We start from the raw sequence: 25,380 nt of genomic DNA on the forward strand, positions 1-25,380 counted from the left end.
AAACGGATCGTATGGGGTTGCTCATATCCAGGCTGTTTATATTTTAAAAATACGCTGCACGTTGAGAAACTTTGCAAGGGTCAACGATTCAAATCACTAGTTGAAACACAAAGGTTATCATATAACGGCCGGGAGGACAGTAACACATCGTGTGAATTCTTGAGGGGAAGGTTCCAATCTGACGTCACTAGTACAAACCATGTATATCAAGCTCCCAGCTCCGCTTCATATTGCATATCTGATTTCTCTACCAGCGCACTCACTGGTGTTATGGCCAAGGCATCGGAGGAAGTTGATAGAGTGGCACAGAAACAAGTCCCATCCCTTCTACGTATACAGCTAAAACAGACAGATTCAAGCACATCCCACGCACTCGATAACGATGCAGTTACGCCAAAGACACCAGCAGATCAAGGAAAGGAGTTCTTTCTCAGCGAACGGAACATAGATGAGCGGCCAATATGCGTTTATGAGCTGAGATTGGATCCCGATGGTGGGCCTAACAAAAATCAATCGGTGAGTGCAACTGGTGTCACTGAGCGAGTCATCACAATCAAGTTAAAATCATGTAGTATATCCGGCTTCCGCCAGCATATATTCCATATATATTGCGCGTCTCTCTTGACGCAGGCACACCAGCTTCAAAGAATGGTGTATTCAAGACCAATTTCCCATTGGATGGCGGGGTATTCGAACGGAACAAGTTTGTTGAGCGCAAGTGAGTCTCACATACGTATTCAAGACATGCTCAGGTCTTTAAACCTTTTATAGGCTTCCTAGTAATTTCTCCAAACCTATTCAAGTAGATTTGCCTATCTCTCATGCGGGAGCATTCAAGTATTGGGTCGAGTATGATGGCGAAGTTCCTGGAGAACGTGCTAAAGGGAGAGAGGGCTACTTTAACATAGACCCAATCTTGCGCACCAAAGCGCGATCCCCGATTCTTTCGTCAGACTTGAAGCCGCTGACTCCTGCGCAGGGCGGCGCAGTTCTTTCACCAGAGATCGTATACTTACCTCTAGACGGCCTGGCTATACTCACTGTTGTTTCAAAATGGATGGGCCCGATTTTCAAGTGGCGAGAACATTTCGCCGAGGCAGGCGATCGTGGTTATACCATGTTGCATTGGACACCGCTACAGGAACGAGGCTCGAGCGGCAGCCCATACTCTATGAAGGATCAGAAACATTATGATCCCTCCATTTTTGTGGGCAGTGTTGATCCAGCTACTATCGATGCTCAGGTCGAGGAGATTTTGCGTGTGGCGAAAGAGGAATATGGTCTACTAAACCTGACCGATGTCGTGTTAAATCACACTGCTAGCGACAGTCCCTGGCTTGTCGATCACCCAGAGGCTGGTGAGTAACAAGACCAAATTACTGGAAATCGCAGACTGACACTCTTCCAGGTTACAGTCCCGTAAATACCCCCCATCTTATTTCTGCTTTCGAACTCGATACCGCGATCCTGGAATTTTCTTCGTCTGTTGCGTCAAAGGGCTTCCCTGCACGAGTCCGATCTGAGGCAGATATTGACGTGCTTATGACTGGCCTGGCCGAATCCATCAAGGCCTATAACATGTGGCAGTTCTATGTCCTAGATGTTGAGCGGGAGAAAGAAATGGTGAAAGATGCCATAAACAGTGGGAAAATTGTACCATGGAAGGGCCCCGACGTCGCCGGAAAATCTGTTGATGCACTGGCCGAAATTGTTAAGACCTCATATGTTGTTTCAGGTCTCAATGAACTAGGTTCGCGCTATGGCGCTCGCACAGACAGCGAGATGGCAGCAGGACTCCTCAAAGCAGCGTTTGTAGACATCGTAAACGATGTTGATACCCTGGTGGAAGTTTGGGGTCGCGTGGTTGACGTGATCAATGTTCCCCTCTACGAGGAGTGGGAAAAGGACACGAAGATTGCCCTAGATAATATGAAGAATCGCCTCAAGTACACTCGGCTGGAGGAGAATGGCCCAAAGCTTGGTGACATTTCAGCGAGGTAAGCAACCGAAAATATATCTTAACTGTACCTATGGTAATATGGGGGCAGCTGTCCTCTTGTAGAGCCATATTTCACTCGATTAACGCCGCCTTGTCCGTTTGACAAGGGGAAATATAGTGTCGCCAATAACGGTTGGATATGGGACGCGGACCCACTTCAGAATTTTGCCCTTCCACCGTCAAAAGCTTACCTTCGGCGCGAGGTCATTGTATGGAGCGATTGTGTAAAGCTTCGATACGGGTCGGGGCCGGCTGACAATCCATGGCTTTGGGAGCATATGATATCCTATGTAAAGACGCTCGCAGCCACATTCGATGGCTTTCGTATCGATAATTGTCACTCAACACCGGCTCATGTTGGTGTTGCGATGCTCGATGCGGCTCGTGTCGTCAATCCAGATCTTTATGTCTGTGCTGAACTTTTTACGGGTAGCGAGGAGATGGATCTACTATTCGTACAGAGGTTGGGCATTAACAGTCTTGTAAGGGAAGCAGGTAACGCTTGGGATCCAAAGGATTTCTCAAGAGTCATGTATAGATTCGGACTTGGAAAACCGCTTGGTGAGTCATACAGGTCATTATGTAGCGTAGTGGGTGATGATGTACCCATTATAGGATCTATGGATAGCGTGTGCTTGACAAACATGGAAGAACTCGATCCTCCTTTTGGAAAAGGTCCAACGCGTTCGTGTATCGTCAGCCCTTTGAAGGGCTCCGTGCCTCATGCACTCATGTACGATCTCACGCATGACAACGAGTCTTATCTCGACAAGCGTTCTGCAGAGCATGCACTGTCCGTCGCTGGCATTGTCGCATTTGGTTACTGTGCAATTGCTTCAGTGAAAGGTTTTGATGATCTATATCCGAAGCTACTGAATCTTGTCGAAGAAAAGCGGCAGTATGAGTTAACCTGGCTCGGCGAAAATTCGGGCATCGCAAGGGCAAAGAGATTGCTGAATGGCTTACATCGGGAGATGATTATGGGTGGATTCGAGGAGGGCCATTACTGGCAAGAGGGTGATGTAAATATACGATTTTGGCTTTCTTTCGTGCCGCTACTAACAGTCGACAAGTATATCCTCGTTCAGCGGATGCATCCAACCACCCAGAAGGGTTACCTGCTCATTTCCCATACTGCGTTCTCAAAGGGCTCAAAAGACCGCGGCATCGGTACGTGCTACTATACGATTTATATGACTTACTCTGACCAATTAATAGTGAACACTATCGAGTTGTCTCGTACCAGAGCTCGATTCGTGTATGGCGCTTCGATCGAGTTTTCATCTTACGAAACGCCATATGATTCCAACACAATCCGAGGGCTTCCCGGGAAGCTGGTTGAAATTTCCGACGTCGTCGTCCCACAGATATCGCACGATGTTGCGCCGTTCTGCAGGATCACAGTTCCAGACTACTTCCCGCCCGGAAGTATCCTCATTTTTGAAGTCGAGGTTCAGAACCTCGACGACGAGCTGGATACCTTCTGTGCCTCGGATGCAGACAAAGCCTTTGGCAACTTGGACCCTGTGGATTTGAACGTTGTATTATATCGTGGTGATGGTGAAGAAAGGGATGCGACCAGTGGCGCGATTGGTGTCTATGATGTTCCAGGCTTTGGTAAGCTGACTTATTGTGGGCTGGAGGGATGGATGCATCCTCTTCGACACATCACGAGGTCTAATGATCTTGGACATCCACTCTGCGAGAATTTCAGGCAAGGACTTTGGGCGCTCGACTATATCTATTCAAGACTGCAAAAGTAGGTGGCTATTTGCTCGTTTGCATCTGGTGTAGCTGATGTTTTCTCACCAGCCAAACAATTCAATTTCCGAAACTTGTGCAGCCTGCGCAGTGGTTCAAAGAGCGGACAGAGCGCATCAGGGTCTCTGCTCCTCCTTATTTGCGTCCAAAGTACTTGGCCATCCTGATATCCACTGCATACAAAGCCGCTCGCCATACAGCGCTGGAACAATGCTCCGAGTTCGTATATACAGGACATGATTTTACACAGAACCTCGCGATGTGCGCCATTCAGATGCATGGAAGGGTACAGTCCGCATCTCTTGATCCGGCCAAATCTACTCCATCGCTGGCAGCAGGACTGCCGCATTTCAGCACAGGATGGGCACGTTGTTGGGGTCGCGATGTCTTCATCTCTTTAAGAGGGCTGTTTTTGACTACAGGCAATTTCGAGGACGCCAGAAAACATATTCTCGCTTTTGCGTCGACTTTGAAGCACGGATTGATTCCCAACTTATTGGATTCCCTCAAAAAACCACGGTACGAATAAGCAGGCAATCGCGCGAAATAATTTTCATTGTTGGATGCCTTCTCAGATACAATTCGAGGGATTCACCATGGTGGATGTTACAAAGTATACAAGATTATGTGACAAGCGCACCTGATGGTCTGTCGATCCTGTTGGAGCCGGTGAAACGTAGATTTCCTGCAGATGATACTTGGGTAGCATGGGACGATCCACGCGCGTACACATACACGAGCACTCTTGCTGAGATCATCCAAGAAATCCTCCAGCGTCATGCAAGTGGAATCACATTCCGCGAGTATAACGCTGGCCCCGATCTTGACATGCAGATGAAGGAGGAAGGGTTCGACATAAACATTCGAGTCGATTGGAAAACAGGGTTTATCTTCGGGGGTAACAAGCACAATTGTGGTACTTGGATGGATAAGATGGGAGAATCTGAGAAGGCGGGCACGAAGGGGGTTCCTGGGACACCGAGAGACGGCGCGCCAGTCGAGATCACTGGTTTGCTGAAAAGTACCCTGCGATGGCTCGACACACTATCGAGTTTTGGAAGTTTCCCGTTCAAGGGTGTTGAAGCGATAAGTAGGATTTCTTGTACTGACTCATTTTGTGGCCCACTAACGTAACCATTTGAAGTCAATGGGCAGAAAACCTTTGTTTCCTACAAGACCTGGGGTGACCTCATACAGGAGTCCTTCGAAAGATGCTACTATGTTCCCCTGAGTAAGACTAACAGTTATTTTTGTCATTGTACATCATTCTTATTCTTAAGCAGACGCTGGTGATGACTCACGCTACGATGTGAATCCTGCTATCATCAATAGAAGGGGGATTTACAAGGATGTGTATGGTTCTGGCCCAGGTCGAGAATGGTCTGATTACCAGTTCAGACCAAATTTCCCGATCGCGATGACTGTAGCGCCAGAGCTATTCTATCCTCAGCATGCTCTGCACGCCCTCCGCCTTGCTGACCAGGTTTTACGAAGTCCACTTGGCATGAAAACCTTGGACCCAAGTGACATGCAATATCGGCCTCAATATGACAACTCTAATGATACTACGGACCGGTGTGTTGCAAAGGGACTGAACTATCATAATGTAAGTTTTGAGTGATGCATTGAGTCATGTTATGTGTCTAAGTGGCGTGCTTTTTCTGAAGGGCCCTGAATGGGCTTGGCCGCTTGGATATTTCCTCCGCGCTTACCTCTACTTCGACACACGATTTGGTGTAGGTAAAGAGGTTAGTACAGACTTTCACGGGCGGTCACAATCTCTGGGGCTAACAGATACTGGCAGGATGCAACTCAGACCCTTCACTATCTTCACAAAATTCTGCTCACTCCTAAGCATCATATCCAGACTGACTCTTGGGCTGGCATCCCCGAGCTGACAAATAAAGATGGGCAATACTGTGCCGATTCGTGTAATACCCAAGCTTGGAGTGCCAGCACGTTGCTAGACTTTTTGAAAGAGGTTCAAGAAATGGCATTATCGTGTAAGTGACCACGAGAATAACACATTTGTGATAGATGTAGGAAATATATGTAGTTGAAAAGAAGTGTCAATCGAACTTTACTCTATGGTCATATGTGTCAGCTCTGGGAAGCGTTCGATAGAGAAGCACAGCAATTTACGTTGAGATTGACTGGCAGCAGGTGGTCTGTGTATGGTCATGTTTGTTGCGGGGAGATGGCTTGTAAGTCTTGATTCCAACTTTCGCAATCAGACTCATCAGCTCGCTGAGAGCTCTCCTCTCTTTCTTATGTCTTTCTTTGGGTTCGAAAGAAGCAGTTTAGAACAAGAAAAGAAGAAATTTTTGGAAGGAGGCTTCCAAGAAACCGAGGACCTTGCAGTCTACACCTGGGGTGAAGAGAGCTATGACGGGCTAGGAGATGCACTCCTCGAGGGAGGTGATGAACTCAATGATGAGACCTTTGGAGAGATAGGTGCTGTCGGTGAGATGAAATCATCATTAGCAATAGCAAAGGAGTGACAATAATTTCTGCTGCAACCAGGCAAAGATTTCGATTTTACGAGTCAAACTCTCCCTACCTCCATTGGAGCTACACATGGCAGATTCACGCCTACTGCAGAGCCTTTCAGAGAGCGGACGCCTGTGGTTGAACGAGCAGAACCTGCGTTAAAGTCCCGTGATCGAGGTATACGGTCAGATATGTCCAATCAGTTTCGGTTCTAAACGTTCTTCGTCACAGGGCTTTCTCCAGCTCCAAAATCCCTTGAGTCCATATGGGATGACAAGTCCTCATTCTCCATGCTTTCTCGTGCTGCAGGTCATCAGCGTGTGCCCTCCAATTTGATGAAATCTCCGTTCCCGCCCTCAAGATCCCCGGCACTCAATATATACGCGGACCATCGGCCTCTCAGTCAACAACAGCCCATATCTCATGGTATCAACCAGACAGGTGTTCGCACTTTACAGGAGATTGAGGCTGAAATGCGGGCTGCTCAGCAGAAGCGCAAGCAGCAAGAAGAGATGCTTCTGCAAGTTCACCTGCAGCAAGAGTTGCAAAGAGAGGAAGAACTTCGCAGACAAGAAGAGTCACGCAGACAAGAAGATTTTCGCCTTCAAGAACTCGAACGGCAAGACCTGCAGAGGCTTCAACAGGAAAATTTACTTGCAGACCGCATGCGAGCTCGTTTGGAGCAAGAACAGCAGCTTCGCTTGCAACAGCAAGCCCGAATGCCCACCCCGCGGGTGGTTCCTCATCTTGCACCTTCCCCTCGTTTCAATCAGCAGCATCAACACCAACAGCAAATACTCCTCCTACAACAAGAGCAGGAGCGTCAACAACAGGAGCGATTAAAGGAGCTCCAAGAGCGCCTCCGTATGGAAGAACTAGAACGGCAGCTTCGCGCACAGCAACTATCACAGTTGCAGCAGCAACAACCGAATTTGCTCGCACGCAGGCAGTCTCCTTACGCTGATACACAGCGTCGCACGCATTCTCCTGTCATCGACTCTCAGTATGTACTCTTCAATCAGCAAAACACTCAGTATATTCCCCAGAGCATCCAACTGCAACAGAGACTTTTGTCAGAGATGGCACAAGTTGAGTTCATGCGAGATATGCAGGGCATCAGTCAGGCTGAGCAAGAAGCGTTGCGGGTTGAGGCCATGCGTAAGATCATGGAAACCGAGCGGATGGAGGAGAGGCGCCGTCGCAAGGCCGCCAAGATCGCACATATGGTGATGCCCGCAAATCCGTCCACTTTCCTCACGCTCATGACAATTTGCAGTCTCGCTACAATGATCTGATGACACAATCTGACAAGGATTTTATTACTCGCATTCAAGTATCGCAGCTTGTTACGCAGGATCCCTATGCCGAAGACTTCTACGCTCAGGTTTATGGTGCTATTCTTCGTTCACGATTGGGACTCCAATCACAGGATGAGCGCGTGATCAAATTTGGCTCCAGTGGCGGCGTTGGTCTCGGTTTAGCACAAAAGGGTAGTGGCAGAAGGCAGAGTGCTATGCAAAAGATGGAAGCGCAGGTCGAACGGATCGTTAACAACGCACGACTTAGGGAGAAGGAAAAGGGATTGCACTGTACGTCTTTGACGAGGTTTTTCTCTTTGTCTGATGTTCAGCGTTTCGAAAGCTTTGCACAGTCTTCAGGGCGCTCTTGGTAAAACATCTGGCCGTAGCTACAAGGCTGCACCGCGACAGCTTCTGCAGGTTGATGCCTCTTCAGCAACTCCTACCATGTCTGGTACCCATCCTCACATATCAAAGGAGGGTGGAAACGGTGCTGCGCAAGAGGCTGCGAAGCTCGGTCGTGAGGCGCTTGGACAAGCTGCTGGAGTGCGTGTTATGCTTTCATTCTAATTTTACGACCTGTTTACATTTGGGATCTAGAGCGATGGCGTGGTGCGAAAGGACCCACTCACCCAACGGCAAACCCTTGTTGTGTTGGAGGGGCTTTATGATCTGGTCCTGAATATCGAGCAACTCAGGCGAGACCAGCCTCTCGAAGAGGACGAGGAGGACGGGGAAGCTTTTGTCTCGTGGTATTTAATTCACTTATTTATCTTTGCGAAACAACACTGACAATATTTTAGGTCAGCGACATACAACGATCTCGTTGAGCAAATATGGATGAATTTGAAGGTCATGTTGCCTCTTGAAACGAGGTGGGTTATAGCATGCTTGGAAGTTCTTTCTTTCATATTGACTACAATCTCAGTGACCCCCATCCGTTTGTCTCTCTGCTTACCCCGGTCAAAGGGAAAAAAATTCTGCCGCGGCTCAGCCGCCACATTACACCACCTAGGATGCTCACGCTTCTTACGCTTTTGGTTGCCTGCTTCTCTCAGCTTGACGTCGTCAAGCGTGCCGCTGTTCTCGACTCACTAGAGGAAACTCCCGAACGTCAGGATATAGAGCGACAGACGCAAGCCTTTTTGGGAAGTGTTCTACAGAGTATCTTGCCTGTGGTCGCGAAGGCTGAGCTGAGGGTCATCACTGGGCTGCTTGGATTACTCTTAGATCGCACCAACATTATCGTCTCTGCTCAGACTCGGGTACGAGTGTTTTGTCTCATCATGCATGGGGTTACTTATCCATCACACTCAGCCTGGGATCGCCATCTTAACGTTGTTCTTGAGTCGAGTCGAGATAGTCAAACAGGGCATGAGTAGTGCGCAAGAATCCTCAGAAATACCAACGCCCGCAGAAGCTCAACAATGGTATGCAATTCTTCACCTCACAATGGTCTACTCTGATGTGATCGCTTGCAGGCAAACTATGTTTGATCACCTGTTTCAACTCTTGATGCCCCATTTCGTGCTCTTGTTTCCCTCGACTCGTCTCGTTGCCCAACCTCTTCCCACAGCAGCCTCCCTTCCTCCTACGGACATCCTTGACCAGCCCGTTTGGCAATTCCTCGCCGCGCTTGCACTGCACGCTTCTTCTGACCAACAATCTATTCTTGTCACCAACCTTCGCGAAAAAGTATTGGATATCGTAACAAGTGTCAGCAAGGGCTGGGTAGCGGATGAAGAGGAGCGACAGACAAAGCTAGCTAACGTCAACCTCTTCCTTCACGCGCTTGGGCTGGACAGTTCGCAGATATCGGTGTGAATCTGGTTGTGGTTTGGACCTCATCATGTATCACTATCATCGCTCGCGTCGTTAGATAAAATTACTCATGGTTTGTCACTCATGCAAGTAAAATGGGCTGCTCATTTACTTAATTACTTAGATTGAATAAAGTTTTGTCTCTGCCATAGTGCATACTGAAATGTCGAAATCTTTTACAAGACAACTTTTCCAACGGACAAACAACAAAGACTAGTGCGAGTCACCACACTGAATGCCTACCACTAAATGCTCGACACTCAAGTGAACTCCTGAAGACACATCAGCTCACGAGCATCGTAGGTCAAAGGGGTGGTAGCACTGCAGCCAGTAAGCTCCGTCCGACGCTTAGTGCCTCGTTCCAACAGTTCTGATACCGAACAGAGCTTTCCCACGAGATCTAGAACAGGTAAGGAAGATAATGAAGGGAGTTTCTGCCCTGGCAAGTCAAGCAGACCGGGGTAAAGTGGCATCGAGGCATTCGTCAACGGCATTAAGGGAAGCATGAACAACCCTTTCTTGCGGGAGTATTCCTCCTCTGGCTGGCTTTTGACATGTGAGCCAATCTCGAGGTGATTAGTCGACAGTGATGTGAAGTTGGCGTAGTTCGGGTAGAGCATAACATAGCCACGAAGATAGACTAGCTCGATAAAGTATTTCTTCCATGATTTGACCCACTTGTTGGAGCGGATGTCGGGAACGACGTTCTCTTGTATTTTCATAGAGTATTCGGAGAGGCGGATTGAGAGGTAGTCGTGAAACTCACGCCAGTGCTCTGGGAAGTAAACCGCACCCCAGCTGCAGGGTATCTGGGACAGGTATGGGGTACTAGGGTTCAGAATACCATCGGTGGTAAAAAGTGCCCTAGCATCGAAGGATCTCCGGCCTTCTGGCCTGAGCTCGATCATTTTTTGCTGGTAAAGACTGATGCCAAACACAGAGGGCGAGATGTTCTCGGGTCCACCATACCTCAAAAAATGTGTTGATCGTGGGAAAGCTTGCTAAAAATTCGTTGGTTGACTCACCGGTATCGCAAGACAGTCATCTTGATCCACGCAAAGAATAGGGGAGACACCTCGATGTCATCCTCAAGAAGCAAGCCATAAGAATTGTCAGAACTTGGGTACCATGACTCGACGACAGCAGGGAGGAGACCGCCATGTATGACCCTGTGGTGGACAAAGACGTCGCCATGAGGCCATTCGAAATCTTGTATGACCCTCAAGGTTTCGAGGTCGGCAGTTTGCTCCATATTGATACGTATTCCGATTCTTTCTCCAAAGTATCGAGCACTGGTCAAGGACGTTAGCAACCGTTGCAAGGAGTCAGGTCTATGATCGGTTATGACGCTGATGGTGATGTCGGGTATGTTCCAGTCTACTCTTGGTTAGATGTTATCGTCGAGAATGACTCTTGTTACTAACTGCGAAGTTCACGAAGGGTGAGTGAACCGATCCAATCGGAGTGTGATATGTCCGTTCGAGGCAATCTAATCAACGTGGTTTTACGGTAGGGCTCGTGTAGAAGAACCATCGTGAATGTGACAGACACAAAATCTTGAACATCCAAAGTGAAGATAACATCGGGCAAAGCACCCAAAGAATCTAGCCATTTATGCAAAGTCGGAGCGGTGTGAGAAAGGGTCGAGTACTGAAGAGTGCAGTTCTCAGAAGAACAATACATGGCATCGCTCGATGACGCCAGGTATAGTAAGACCGATATAGTATGACCGACGGATTGGAGTCTGCAGAGAACAGGCACGAAGGCATGGAGATCTTCTAGATGAGGAACGACCAGAACAAAATGACCCGAAGCTGATGCCGGTCGTTTTTGCGTACGACTGCCATTGTCCGCTGATAGAATCCCTGTCTGGTTGTGCTCTATCTGAATTTTTTCGAGGCATGGAAGGTGAAAATTTTGTTCGCAACAATTGCTGATATCGGATGGAAGAACTAACCCTCCTATCATCTCGATATGAGTCTTCGCAACGTGCATGCCAAAAGCAAGCCAAGGATCAGAATCAGCAAGATGTAAGAAAGTGCGAGTGAATAGATGGGTGGGTGCCACGAAGGGAGGGATGAGATATTCGGCAGGCTCGAGACGGTTAGTCGCAAGTATACGACTGGAATTGGCAGGAAACCGGAGGAAGCCATTAGGTCCTACTGGTAGGGAAATAGACAGTGGACAGAGTAAATAAGCTTGCTGTTCACTGTTGAGGCCTTGCAGACCATGGTTGTCGAGAACAAGAACCCATTCCGTTCTAATTCGAAACACAGCATTTGTAAGTGTACTGGTGTAGAACGAAGAACTTGTATAGGGTAGTAGTGAGATATTGGGGTGGTCAACGGTGTCGCTGTTTGATAGGATCTTCTCGAGTACCCGTCGCGCATCAGAAAGGATTGCTTGTGGGCAGATCAAAATGACTTCTCGAATGGTGTCGGAAGGAACGAGAAGTGGGGACAACAAAAACTTGAGATCTTCAAAGGAGTGTGAAAGAATTGGCATTATAGCTGTCAGAGAGTGGTTTTCGATAGGTGATGTAGACAAGTTCATTGGCGTGTGCAGAACGCCGCTGACCATGTGCGACACGTCCGATTTAGAATGATTCGGCATCCAGAACCACAGAATCGCAGTAAACAGACACAAGTAGAACAAAGGCTTGGTCCGTGGCAGTGGTACCTTGCAAGGAAATCGTTGCTTATTAGGTCTTTTGTATCGAGCCATCGTACCGGTTTGTAAAGGATCAGTTCAACAAAGTTGCGGTGAAGGCTGCTGGTGACTCGGACTGTGTATGTACTTGTGATTGTCATTGATTAATCATCATTCGGAGCTGAGTCAGCTGATTCAACAACTATTCTTCTTTGACATCCATCATGGCTTCGACATCGGACGCAGCGCTCAAGGAAGAAATAGCCCGTCTAACAGGTAAAATTACTTTTTTACTGGGATATCATTGTTGAAAAGTCATACAGGCGCCATCAATCAACATAAATCCGCTCAACAATCCGTTGGATCCTTCTCAGCCTCCAGGAGCAACGCATGTTTTAATCCAAGGTACAAACCGCCGGCATTTTATAGACCCTCCGAATACCAGAAACCAGCACCAAAGTACATCCGCTCTCCCACAAGACCACCCCATCCACCTCAGGCCTCGTCAACCCGCGATGTTGTTATCGATGGCGTGACTTTCGAATCGTCAACCAGATCTCTCGTGCGCAAAGATTGTGAGTTTATTTCCTCGTCAATATTTGGTTATAAGACAGTTGCACTCTTTGTAACCGCGGAATGCTTGATTACAGTGCCAAAGCCTCCATCTGCTCCACCTAAGGCTCCACTTCGATCGATTTCCCAGCAAGTAGATTTCTCCAGAACAACAACAGGGCACTTGATCCCGGCAGGCCGTGCATACAAGTCTAAGACCCCATCACGCGCTCGTCAGCGTCGGCCAAGAAACCGGAACATGACTCTGGATAACACTCGAGGTTCTGAACAGTCCGTCCACCGATCAAGTTTCTGCTACAGATTCAACCTGATGACATCTACTAGACGCAGACATAAGCGCGTGAAATACCTGGATAAACCCTGCCCCCGTTTCACAACTACAGGTGCGTGGCCAACCTCTTTTTTCACAGTACCTTTACTGAATTTGTACTCACCCAATACTCGTGTTGCAACAGGTGCCTGCAGCCGCGGTCTGACTTGCGTGTACCAGCATGATCCTAACAAGATCGCTATCTGCTGGAACTTTTTGCATGGCAACTGCTCCAGCACGGCTGAAACTTGTAACCTTTCACATGACCCGACCCCTGAACGGACGCCTCTCTGCGTGCATTTTGCCAACAACGGACGGTGCACTCGAGAAAATTGTCACTTCCCTCACGTCCGTGTGGGACAGCAACGCGGCGTGTGTCGCGACTTTGCAGTACTTGGTTACTGCGCCAAGGGCCTCGACTGCGATATGCAACATGTCAGAGAGTGCCCAGACTTTGCTGAGAAAGGAAGTTGTTCGACAAAGGGATGCAAGCTTCCGCACGTCATTCGTGCCAACCGCAACCGCAAGCCTCCAGCGCCAACAGCCTCATTGACTTCGGATATTGCTGCTGCTGCTACTTTCGCTGTCATTCCTGGTTCTGATACTAGTTCTGACAACGTTTTGAGTTCACAGCATGTCGCGGTCGAGGATGCCCGGCTTGGGGATGAGTATATTTCACTTATCTTCAATGAAAGTGAAGAAGAAAGCGACGCTGACGACGAAGATGATAACAGTGGTGAGGAAGAGGGCTTAAGCCCCACCGATGAAGTAGATGGTTGAGGTGACGGTCTATTGACCTGATTTCATTATCATCTCCTTTCGATGTACATATAACTTGAGCACATGTATACAATTTCTTGATTCTTAATAGCAATCCGTGCAAACTCTTCACTTTGCATACACTGGGGGCATGGACCAATTTGCCTATGCATCAAATTTTGAACCCAGCGTGATCTCAGACAGTTTTAGATCACACTTGGTTTTGATGGAAAATGATAACCAAAATTAAAATTTTGCCAGCATCTTCCTTAGTTTATATCAGCTTCACACATCCACCTACCATCTTTGACGGTTTTATCGATTTCCTCCCCCTCGTCATCGTCATCTTCTTCAAGGTCGCTATCGGACACATATCCATATTCATTGAGAGAAATCCCTCCCTCGAAAGTGTGATGGTCTTGGAATTCGGCCAAAGCAGGATCATTGAGTGTTTTTTCGGAAAACGCTGAAAGTGTCAGCTTGACTTGACTGAGCAGTCACAGACATGTTAAATGACTCACAGCTAGTGAAGTATTAGGGACGTTCAAAGTTGGGCGCCCACGCCCACCGCCCACGCCCATGACCCCTTCGCCCACGCGTCGTCACCTAAAATGTAGTTTGCATAATTAGATAATACAAAGTAATTCTGAAAATTTATTGGTTTGTTACCTTCACTCACCATCAATCAGATCTGCGCATATGGCAAAGAAGAAGGATAACGGCGTCACAATCCCGGAGATTGTCTGGACTGATGACTTGGTCTGGCAGCTATTGGCGCAGATTGAACTATTGGAGAACAGAGTCGTGCTTCTAGGCAAACGGAAGAAGGGCGAGGTAAGTGAGTCAAAGTTGTCATATATGATACGAGATATGATGTTTCTGTGTCAGAACACGTCAGGTGATAGCAAAGTGACGGTGTATCAGCGCATGGCGGCTGCCATTTTCCTGCAATTGCACAGCCAGAATGCTGTCGCAATGGGGGACCAAGTCAAACGAAAGTATGAGTAGTGAGTGCTGTGCTTTTCTCACTATTTTTCAGCTTACAATTCTGCTCAGCTTAACAAAAAAATACAAGGTGCATGCTCGACGTCTCCGAACAACTGGTGAAGGGGTCCAATCTGATGCGAATGGCAATGTCTCCGACAATGAATTTTTCGAATGCTATGTCCCTGCTGATGGACCCAACACAACCACAACTCCGAAAGCACAGTGTATTTGGGGTATGTTACTTATTTTCCGCCAGAATAATTCTAACATGACACAGATGAGATTGTTGAGCAATTCAAATTCTTTCCTGTTCTTCATCGAATCTTATCCTCTCGTCCGAATGTCACTCCAATAGCCATCACCACTGGTATCGGCCTGCATGGCAGGAAGACTGTGCACTACCAGCCTCCAAGTGATGACGAAGGGGGCGCCTGTGCATTGTTGGAATTATTGGAAAAAACCGGATGACCTTCAATTAGATTGAGCAGGGCTTGAAACGTCATTGGAGAAACACGGAGCATGTGAATAAAGCGATTATGATCAGATGGAGATTTTGCGTATTCCCAAGCAATGTGCAGGGTGCTGGCTTTTGCAACAGGGGAGCGCTCTTGTAGATAACGAGTTTGTTGAATAGCAAGAATGCAAGATAAGTCGCAATGCTGCTGTACTGCTGCCTCTTCGAGTGTCATATCTGGCTGACACAAAGTACGAAGAACCATAAGCAAGAGATATGAGTGAAGGTATTGCTCGCGTGATGTTCGGAGACGTGCCATTGAGTGTAATGTGGTTTCGGACAGTGTTAAGTTATCATTGATTATATAATACATTCGTTCAAGTACAAAATGGGTAGTGGTATATGGGCGAGGGGGGTCGTGGGCGTGGGCGCCCAACTTTGAACGTCCCTATTCTGAACACATAGCGAGCGCTTCGTGGTTGGTGAACAGTGCTCGAAGCTTGATAGCGTTGGTTTTAGACCTCGATCGCGCTGAGAACAGGTAAAATTGGGTGTTGTGAAGTTCCCCGATAATCGATTTTCCGCAGTAGAGCATGAATCCTGGCCTAGTTTCTTGGCATCGTAGAGCTAATGAGAACAGTCAATCGAGAGAGAAGATAGAGGAGACTTTGAAAATACCGAATGTGCGATTATGTGACAGGCCTATGGGTCAAAAAAAAGGTGAATTTGGCGTTAATCTTTCGAGACGACATGCTATATTATATGTGAATCAAAGGTCAAAGGGGAAGGCCTGGGAAATAAATGGAACATACACGTGCATGGGAGATGTGAAGGACAAAGGCGATGAATCGATGACGCAAATGATAATCAGCCCATGGTGATAACAAAGAGGATAAAGTCGATAAGGATTAAGTGCTGAGAATTTCAAATGTGAAATAGTGAAAAGGTGAAATAGGATTCGATGTCACTGATAACTGAATCTCGACGTGTGCTGCTAACCATTGACCACTGGAATTATTGCACCTAACAACAAAGGATGTACAACAGCCTAGAAATGCAAAACCTGCATCAAAAAACAGATACTTGGACATGCCTTACAGAAGGCATGCACCCCTCCCTCCATAGGCGAACAGACATAGTACTCACAATGAAATTCTCAATAGTATCCAGGTCTTCGACATTCGATCAAACTTGAATCTTGTAGATGTACACCATCCTTCCTGACAGTAATACTTGAGAAGGTTAAATAATATTTGGTTTTTGGAGAACAACCCTTCAAATTTCTTGGACCTGCATAATTATAAGCGACAATGTAAGAGGTACTGAACTGGACCATGCACATGTCTGCTTGGATTCCACTTCAACAACTCAAAGATTTGCCTCAATGCGCCTCAAGGATACCAATCTACACATCTGCTTTGCCTGTCCATTATGATCAGAGTTATTTGCCAAGGTGAAGAATGCAAAATGAACATCTAGAAGAGGTGTTGAACCCAAAAACCTCAACCATGGATATCGGCTCTTCTGAAGCACCCAAACATTGCATGCAAGATGGGGCGGAGGACCAAGAGCGCAGAAAGTAAGATTGAGAAGTAGTTTATTAAAGATGTCAATGCACACGAGCTCACATGTCATCAACATAAATTTCAATTCTTGCGGTAGTTGGTTTGCTCCTCGATGTAGGATGAAGGTTGCGTAGGATCACCCTGGAATGTCGATCATCTAAGCATTAATAGCATATCGCGCCGTGTCCTGTTAGTGAGAGGCTAGCTTCTCAGAACTCTATCATAAAATGTTAGTATACATACATTCTATTCGAGTGCTGGACAGTTGATTTGTCGATGAGATTCAACAGGAGGCCTTCACCATTAACTTGTTCAAGGATGGAGTGAGTTGACAGTTCATTGAGGTCCTTGATGCATGTAGACACTATGAATACTTTATAATGAACCAGTTAGACAAATGTCTACTTGATCGATTAAATAAGATATGTGCTCACATGAGAGACAAAGCCCAGAATTCCTAATCGATGATGGTCGGTCATGTCCTTCCAGGTCGATGTCATGTCAAAATTTACGGCAGCACACCCATGACCTTTGCAATGCACACTCGATGCCAGTCCATTGGGAAGATGCACAAAATAACTGCTCAGACTCTCACTCTGTGATCCCACAGACATTATGCCCAATTATTCCTACACATTCGCAGTGCTGGTTGACACAACTTTTGTGAGTGATTTAATCATATTGGAGTATGGGTGACTTACCGATAGATCACTTGCCATTGGCAGTCTACCATCTACGACCTGTTACAAGAACATCTAGACGCTTGGGCCCCTACTATTTTTCTCCTCATCCTCCTTGTATCAGCCCTCGCATCATACCCTTACCCTGACCTCACCCTCGTTATCCTCATCATCCTTGCATTCCCGTTCACCCTCTACCTGTTGCTCCAGCAAAGCCAGTACATCTGGCTGGACCCTTTCGCTGACGAAGCATACCCATGCTCCATTCCACCACCTGACTGATCCTGTGGACAGTCCCGTTACCCTTACCGTCCGGATGGTAACCTATGATCTGATGCACGACGCATCCCCTTTGCCCTGTTCCCTTTTCTGATCTCTGACTCTGTTAGAAGAACTGAGAGTTCAAAGTCAATGCACTTAATATTATTGTGTAAATAAGTAAAGTACTATACCTGAGAGTTCAAAGTCAATGCACGAAGCATGTAAGACTTGTGAACTCTGCACTATGGGCGAGTCTATGTAAACAAATATAAACAATTCCTAGTATGGTATGTGTCCTCGAAGTGTCTTAGATGTCTGTCCTCAAAGTGTCCTCGAAGTCCTCGAAGTTATCTACTAATATAGTAATGTCCTTGAAGTGTCCTTCAAGTCTTTGAAGTCTTAGAAGTCTTCGACCTATCTAGTGTGAAGTCACCACACAACTAACAGACTCGGTGCGCAGTCGCACATGCGACTTATACTTAGATCCGCAGCTGCACGATCGTGCCCCTGCGTGTTTCACTTCTTATTTCAATCTTTGACTCACTTTCTTATCTAGCTGAGTAGGTCAATCATCTTTGCAGCCACATCATGAAGCAACAGAATTTCGACAGGAGGGTCATTTATGAATGCCCGACAAGTCGGACAGTTATAGTAATGGCCAGGAAGAATGGAGTCTTGGCCATCACACAATGTTTCAATTTTGGTGGATGTAAACAGTGTGACATGGTTTCTGAAAATATTGGGAAGCATTGCTTCAGGCCAGTAGGATAAACACGCCCTTATACACTGATGAAACCAGCTGACCAGGCACTCATAACAAAACATATGATGGCATTTCAGTCTGTCGAGTGGGCTCCTCAGTAGCATCCAAAAATCAGACTTAGGGGGGCTTACATGAAAGGCTGTTGAATTACTTCTTTACAGATTGGGCATATCAATGCGACATCGACAGCTTGTGTTACAAGAACATCTAGATGCTTGGGCCCCTACCATTTTTCTCCTCATACTACTCGTCTCTGCCCTCGCATCACACCCTTACCCCAACCTTGCTCTCGTCATTGTCATATCCCGCGTTCCAGACCCGGACGTATCACACACATCATTTCTGGATATCCGGATCCGACCGACTTCTATCTATGTCCAGGTCCAACCCGCGTCTAACTTCCGTGCCTAATCCCTTTGTACGTTCCTATTCCAGTTAGGCTATATTATTTTCCAGTACCTCATTTCACTTCCACCTTTATTTTCCTCTGTTCTCATCTCTGGGTTCATTTACTATTTTCGATAGACTAGCGTTTGACTTTTCTATAACCTCCGTCCACAGCCTCGCATAGCTTCGGACTGCGCTGGTTTGTCCTCCGTTAAGTCCTCCATAGTATATAAACCCTGTAGAATCTATGTACATCTTCAGTTCGGATATTATCTTAGACTCTGCTCATTCTCCCCTCCATTTGACTTGAGTTATTCTCTCGTCGACCTCCACTAGTCTTAGGGTTGATCCTGATAGATTTATCACCTCTGCCTCTACCTTTGGTAGTCCTCCGCTGTTTCCTTTCTAGTTCGGACATCGTCCAGATTAGTCTTATCACCTGTCCACAGGATCAGTCATCAGTAGAACGGAGCATGGGTATGCTTCATCCGAGAAAGGGTCTGGCCAAATGTACTGGCTTTGCTGGAGCAAAAGGTAGAGAGCGAAAGGGAATGTGAGGATGACGAGGATGATTGTTAAGATCGTGCTCAAAGGTTCAATCCGAAGGGCTTGGCTTCAGCTCATGCGCTGCACCCCTTACCCAAGTACGTGCCCCTAACTTCCGAAGGCTAATGGACGATGTCCGGAAGTATTGGACGTTGTCCAGATTCCGATTGTCCGATGCGCAGGAATTCCGGCGGACGTTCGGGAACAGTCCCCTCAACCCTTACTGTCCAGACGGTAACCTATGATACAATGCACACTGTCCTGCATGATGTGGAAATCATGCATGGACATGAATACTAGGTGACCCTCAAAAGACAAAGTCTGTTAGCTTAGTCCTCAGACTAGTCAACCAAAAAAGACTGCATTTCAAATCCTGCCAACCACATTATTTTGAGACTGTGTTTCGATTCCTGCCAAACACATTATTTTTGAGACCAGGTTTCAATTCCTGCCAACTGCATTATTTTTGACACTGTTTCAAATCCTGCCAACTGTATTATTTTTTTATCTACTTTTCTTTGGTGTATCTTTGCTAGTAGTATTATTAGCTACATAGTCTTCTGTAGTGTTTCTTTACTTTACTTTTTCATTAGGAAGCTTTGACTCACCTGACACTTCATAAAATTATACCTACAGGGTATGATGTCATTATGATGTCATAAGGCTCCACAGATGCTCCTGCAGGTATTCTGTTGAAAGATATTATGTCATCAAGCTCTAGATTATCCCACTCCAAAATGACATCATAGATGATGTCATTTTGATTCTAGAATGTTCTGCTCCACAACGACTCACTCTGACTCATTTATGGAAAATTCTGGAATCTTTTGCTCCACAATGATGTCATAGCTCCCTATTTTTATTCTTTTATTAGGGTTTGACCCAATATTTTGATTGGTCCTCCTTATTTTTTGTTGTTTGTGAACCTAGGTTACTTTCCCACACAAAATGTATATAAGGAGAGCCAATTCTCCCCTCAAAAAATAGATCTCCCATTTTATTGGAACAAGACATCTCTCATTTGTGAAAAATCTGTGTCAGATATTCTGCTTATAAAGCAAGTGCCTTTGAAGTGAAACAAGTGCAGGGACACTGAATCCCTTGAGATTACACAAGTTTCTCACTATAGAGCCTTGTGACATTTGAGACCAGCTTCTCACCATGTGTAACAAATTGACCAACTACGAGTTTTGGTCAATATCGTTGTATATCTGAGACCACATCTCCACAGAGAACCCTACTTTTATGAAACCGAGTTACAAGTCTAGTAGCTTATTCCTAGACAAGAGATTTGAGTTTCAATAAAGAAAAGTTAAGCTCCAGCTAGGTTGATCTTAATAAAAGATTAGTTTAGCGAGCCTCCCAAGAACTCACACATTATCTACCACGAAATAGGAAAAGTCGTAGACCGTGTTAATTGAGGACTGGCAAGAAGTCTTATCCAAGTGTAATTGTGGTGTCATTACATTCTTACATGAATTTATATAAGACCCTCAGTTATTAAGACAACACTGCATTCCCTTTGCCCTGTTCCCCTTTCTTGTTCTATGACTTAGTGTGCAGTTGCACATTGTACTTATACTTAGACCCACAGTTGCACGATCGTGCCCCTGCCTGTTTCACTTCCTGTTTCTGTTCTATGACTCATTTCTTATTTGCACATTCTGGTCCACCTGTGACTCACCTCAAATGTGCCTTCCTTTTATAGTCTTACCCTTTGACCGTTCCTTCTTCCGGTAGTACAAGTTATCATCCACTAACACACTTCCTCTCCTTTATATAAACTCGCTACCATGTAACTAGGTCCTTAACTTAAATCTACTTGGTTCTTGACCTCCTACTCTCACCAGAGTGATTCCTTCAGCCTAGCCAGCTGTCTATATTCTACTTTCTTATCTGCTCATCAACTTCGTCGTTGAGCAAAGCCCCTGTTACTAGTTGGACTTCTGTCCTTCTATTAATGCAGATCTTACGATTAACCTTCAGGTGTCGTAAGCCTTGGCAGATACACTTATTGTCAAGCCCCACTTGACATAAGCTACCTGATTTGGACATAGGCATCAAACCTTGCTTGCCGAAGCTTCACCAAGCAAGACTCCTAACCTTGGGCCAGCCCAAGGACATCCTCGACCATTGACGACACATGCTCTATTTGAGCGTCGCCAATAGACACTATCCAAGTCCGTAACAACTTGCAATAACTGTGAAAAGATGAAAATCAATCGTTCCTTGAACTCACTCCAGGTGGCACCCCAACTAGGACCCCAAAAAAAGTCAACCAACACCGCGCCCAACAGCGTCAAGGACACCAAAGTGTCCCAACCCCGGACAAACCTAATACCAGCAACATAAAAAAACATCCAAAGAATGTCCCAACCAAGAAAAAACATCAATAATAAAAGCTCCACACCACCCCCAATCACCAACATAACCATCCATCAAATGAGAAGGCCAGCACCTCCTCAAGAAGACATAGAGGCTATGCCAAGTATAGTAATGAACATAGAAAACGCTAAGGAATATTTAAACAAAAACCTTCTGTGCCATATTGACCAACCCTTCACACTAACCCACTTAATTTCAGCTCTGTTCCATATTACCCAACTCAAATCAGTCCCTCTTCCAGCAATAGAAGCCATTAGAGCAGTCACATTTATCCTGAAAAAACATGAAGCAAATGAATTAGCAGATAAAATATTGAAACAAATAACTGATGCCCTCACCCTGAAAATAGCAGAACACATTGTAGCAGCCATAGCCCCACAAGTTGTGAAAATCCTATCAACCTCAGAGCACCTGGACGAAACCCTGAAGGAAGCCGAATGGTTCAAATACTTGGTCGAAAGAGAAAAGGAGGAAAAAGATAGCGAAAAGGACATCACAGCGGAACATTTCAAGGAAGCAGCCAACACCCTCCACAACTCGATGGAAGAGTGCAACAAGAGCTTGAAAGAACTCTCACCCACCATCAACAAAGTCAATGAGCTCCTCAACGACTTCCCTCAAATCTCCCCTACCTTAATACCAAGCCCTGAGTCCACCCAGCAGAAGCAAAAATGACCTACATACAGTGCAATTGTAGCATCCCACACTCTGCCCCATGTAGACCAAGCAATAGCAAGGGCTGTTCGTGCCCACCAAATCATCCTGGACCTGTTACGACTGGGGTAGTTCTGCTGTTGCCGGTCAAGATAGACCTATCGGGCGAACAGTTCGTCGGCCTTCCTAATACAAGGAAGGTTTCTGGTGGTTCCTACTGCACGAGCCGCGGCTTCTATGCAGGATCAGCGGCGAGTGGTTTTAGCACTTCTGCCTAGGCGGTGAGTGGTTTTAGCACTTCTACCGCAATCAAGGGTTTCAGGCTAAGACAGTGAGTGACTGTCTTAGAATCAGAGTTCAGGCTACTAAGGGTGGAGACCTTAGTGTTGGAAGAACTGAGAGTTCAAAGTCAATGCACATGATATTATTGTGTAAATAAGTAAAGTACTGTACCTGAGAGTTCAAAGTCAATGCACGAAGCATGTAAGACTTGTGAACTCTGCACTATGGGCGAGTCTATGTAAACAAATATAAACAATTCCTAGTATGGTATGTGTCCTCAAAGTGTCTTAGAGGTCTGTCCTCAAAGTGTCCTCGAAGTCCTCGAAGTCCTCGAAGTTATCTACTAATATAGTAATGTCCTTGAAGTGTCCTTCAAGTCTTCGAAGTCTTAGAAGTCTTCGACCTATCTAGTGTGAAGTCACCACACAACTAACACATTTTCCCTCCTCTCGCACCCAGCCACTGGTGCACTCTCCCCACCATTATCCCTTGCTCTCTTTGTTGAAAATCAGCAAAGACAGCCTTTCCTTCGAATTCTACCAAGCCCTTGCCCTTAATTCGTCCCACTGCTGCAAAACTGCGCCGTCTCCTTCGCCATGTCCTCAGAAGACTCGAAATCTATTTGCACTGTCACCAAACTCACTTCTACCAACTATGCTACCTGGAAGGGTGAGATGAAGGCCTATCTTCGAGTCAAGGGTCTCTGGTTGCTCGTCAATGGCATCGAGACTCGACCTACAGAGACAGAAGCTGCAGCAAAGTGGGACACCAAAGCAGACAAGGCAGCTGGGGAGCTGTATCTGGCGTGCTCTGTAGAGCAAAGGACCCATATCGACGCTGTCCAGGACGACCCTGTCAAGATTTGGACCACCCTGGCTTCCACGCACCTCCAGAAGCGTCCTGGCGCGCGCTTCAATGCCTGGGACGACTTCTTCTCTATTAGGAAGCAGCCTGACGAGTCCTTGAGCACCCTCATTGCTAGGATCGAAGATGGCATGTCCAAAGTCCAGGAGCTTCGACCCTCAGACCCATCCAAGCCTTACACCATCAAGGAACTCGATCAAGAGCTGGTCTGCATGACCATGGTTCGTTCCCTGGGCGAGGAGTACTCCAATTTTGCGTCGTCTTTGATGCTACTCAAGTCCTTGGACAAGGAGGAACTGAAGGCAGCATTCCTGGCTGAGGAAACCCAAAGGAGGAGACGTCCTGAAGGTTCTGGGACCGATGCAGCGCTGTTTACTGCGTCTGGAGACTGTAGATGCGGCACCTCTGTCACCTGCTGGTACTGCGAGAAGCCTGGTCACTGCACCCACAAGTGCAGGAGTCTTAAAGGTGATAAGGATCGTCGCAAGACCAAAAACGATGGTCGAAAAGGTGGAAGGAGCGCTAACAAGGCTTCTGAGGCGTCCCAATCATCGTCCGCAGCGTCTACACCCTCTCCCAACACCGCTGCACCCGCCTCCAACTCGACCACTGCCCAGAACACCTCCCAGAGCGCCCAACAGGTCACGGAATTTGCTGGTAATGCAAGTCTTCGCACTTTTGACTCATCCCATCCCCTTTGCCCCTTGCAACTCGATGCACATGCTGACTGGAATGCAGACACAGGTGCTACCTCTCACATGACCCCCCATCGTCACTGGCTGCGCAATTATGCGCCCAAACGCGTCCCTATCAAGCTCGCAGACAACAACATAGTCTATTCAGCTGGCGAGGGCACAGTGGTATTCAGTCCAGTCATTAATGGGAGGCGTGTCGAAGCTGTAGAATTCACTAGAGTCCTTCATGTACCAGACTTGCGAAATAATCTACTATCTGTCCTATATCTAACTCGCAACATGGGGTTCACTGTGCTCATTAATGCATCTAAGATGTCCTTCGAACGCCCCACTGGTACCCCACTCTTTGTAGCCAGCATCAGCAACTCGAATGCTGCATTCCTGGATGGTTCTACTGTTGCAATAACTGAATATGCGTCTGCAGCTGCGACTCTGCCCCTAGACTTCGACCTATGGCACAGGAGGCTCGCTCACCATCACCTAGAAGGTATTAAGATGCTTATAAGGGAGAAGCTCGTCACTGGGATGACCATAGAGTCGAAATCTGCACCAGATCCTATCTGCGAACCATGCCTAGCTGGCAAGATGCACGCAAACCCCTTCCCTCCTTCTGAATGGCGCGCTTCCAGGCCTCTCGAGCTTGTCCACACCGACGTGCACCAAGTCCCTCACCCCAGCTTCTCAGGATTTCGCTATTGGGTGTCCTTCATAGACGACTACTCCAGATTCAGATTCGTCCTGCCCATCAAAGCAAAGTCTGATGTCTTTGAGGCCTTCAAGACATTCAAGGCTTATGCTGAGAACCAGTCAGAGCGAAAAATCAAGATCCTGAGGGACGACAAGGGAGGGGAGTACATGAGCAATGCTTTCTTGCAGTTCACCAACTCCTGCGGCATAGAGCGCCAGCACACAGTCCGAGCACGACCTCAGCAGAATGGTGTTGCAGAGCGAGCCAACAGGCTGCTCTCTGAGCGCATCACCACCATGCTGGATGAAACTGGCCTACCCAAGGCATTCTGGGGCGAGGCTCTAGGTGCCCTAGTGCACGTGTGGAACAGATGCCCCACAAGCGCAGTGAAAAGCGCCACTCCCTACGAACTGTGGCATGGAAGGAAGCCAGATGTCTCCCATCTTCGAGTCTGGGGTTGCACTGCCTATGTGCACGTCCAGAAGGACAAGAGAGAAGGACTTGGATCT

General features: G+C 46.9%; 6 protein-coding genes across 6 annotated transcripts; 5 read left to right on the forward strand and 1 right to left on the reverse strand.

Annotated features, from left to right (window-relative positions):
* Window positions 1–213: 213 nt before the first annotated feature.
* On the forward strand, window positions 214–5,854 carry EDB93DRAFT_1142691 (glycoside hydrolase family 13 protein). Its single transcript, XM_041449352.1, has 14 exons — window positions 214–516; window positions 573–718; window positions 772–1,358; window positions 1,409–1,997; window positions 2,049–2,560; window positions 2,615–3,021; window positions 3,073–3,169; window positions 3,218–3,758; window positions 3,812–4,279; window positions 4,336–4,850; window positions 4,905–4,991; window positions 5,044–5,366; window positions 5,428–5,508; window positions 5,565–5,854. Exons 1-14 carry the CDS (start codon window positions 271–273, stop codon window positions 5,769–5,771), a joined length of 4,806 nt encoding a protein of 1,601 aa, XP_041308326.1. The 5' UTR covers window positions 214–270; the 3' UTR covers window positions 5,772–5,854.
* Window positions 5,855–6,030: 176 nt separating this feature from the next.
* EDB93DRAFT_1084296 (topoisomerase II-associated protein PAT1) lies at window positions 6,031–9,372 on the forward strand (the record flags this gene model as incomplete). The annotated part of the gene is made up of 11 exons (XM_041445825.1): window positions 6,031–6,223; window positions 6,284–6,427; window positions 6,494–6,774; window positions 6,829–7,476; window positions 7,527–7,839; window positions 7,892–8,094; window positions 8,149–8,297; window positions 8,352–8,423; window positions 8,477–8,813; window positions 8,866–8,978; window positions 9,030–9,372. The coding sequence occupies 11 exons, from the start codon at window positions 6,031–6,033 to the stop codon at window positions 9,370–9,372; spliced, it is 2,796 nt and encodes a 931-aa protein (XP_041308327.1).
* A 257-nt stretch (window positions 9,373–9,629) lies between these two features.
* On the reverse strand, window positions 9,630–11,922 carry EDB93DRAFT_1084429 (uncharacterized protein; the record flags this gene model as incomplete). Its single annotated transcript, XM_041445836.1, has 3 exons — window positions 9,630–10,338; window positions 10,395–10,746; window positions 10,794–11,922. The coding sequence occupies 3 exons, from the start codon at window positions 11,920–11,922 to the stop codon at window positions 9,630–9,632; spliced, it is 2,190 nt and encodes a 729-aa protein (XP_041308328.1).
* A 286-nt stretch (window positions 11,923–12,208) lies between these two features.
* EDB93DRAFT_1142710 (uncharacterized protein) lies at window positions 12,209–13,918 on the forward strand. The gene is made up of 5 exons (XM_041449353.1): window positions 12,209–12,294; window positions 12,342–12,593; window positions 12,669–12,861; window positions 12,916–12,974; window positions 13,047–13,918. Exons 1-5 carry the CDS (start codon window positions 12,243–12,245, stop codon window positions 13,679–13,681), a joined length of 1,191 nt encoding a protein of 396 aa, XP_041308329.1. The 5' UTR covers window positions 12,209–12,242; the 3' UTR covers window positions 13,682–13,918.
* A 3,363-nt stretch (window positions 13,919–17,281) lies between these two features.
* EDB93DRAFT_1249873 (uncharacterized protein) lies at window positions 17,282–17,628 on the forward strand (the record flags this gene model as incomplete). Its single annotated transcript, XM_041452919.1, has 2 exons — window positions 17,282–17,329; window positions 17,392–17,628. 2 exons carry the CDS (start codon window positions 17,282–17,284, stop codon window positions 17,626–17,628), a joined length of 285 nt encoding a protein of 94 aa, XP_041308330.1.
* Window positions 17,629–21,670: 4,042 nt separating this feature from the next.
* On the forward strand, window positions 21,671–22,363 carry EDB93DRAFT_1249874 (uncharacterized protein; the record flags this gene model as incomplete). Its single annotated transcript, XM_041452920.1, has 1 exon — window positions 21,671–22,363. The coding sequence occupies one exon, from the start codon at window positions 21,671–21,673 to the stop codon at window positions 22,361–22,363; it is 693 nt and encodes a 230-aa protein (XP_041308331.1).
* Window positions 22,364–25,380: the final 3,017 nt, after the last annotated feature.

This window comes from Suillus bovinus (genome assembly GCF_016758785.1).
Source record: "Suillus bovinus strain UH-Sbo-P2 chromosome Unknown EDB93scaffold_23, whole genome shotgun sequence".
NCBI lineage: Eukaryota > Fungi > Basidiomycota > Agaricomycetes > Boletales > Suillaceae > Suillus > Suillus bovinus.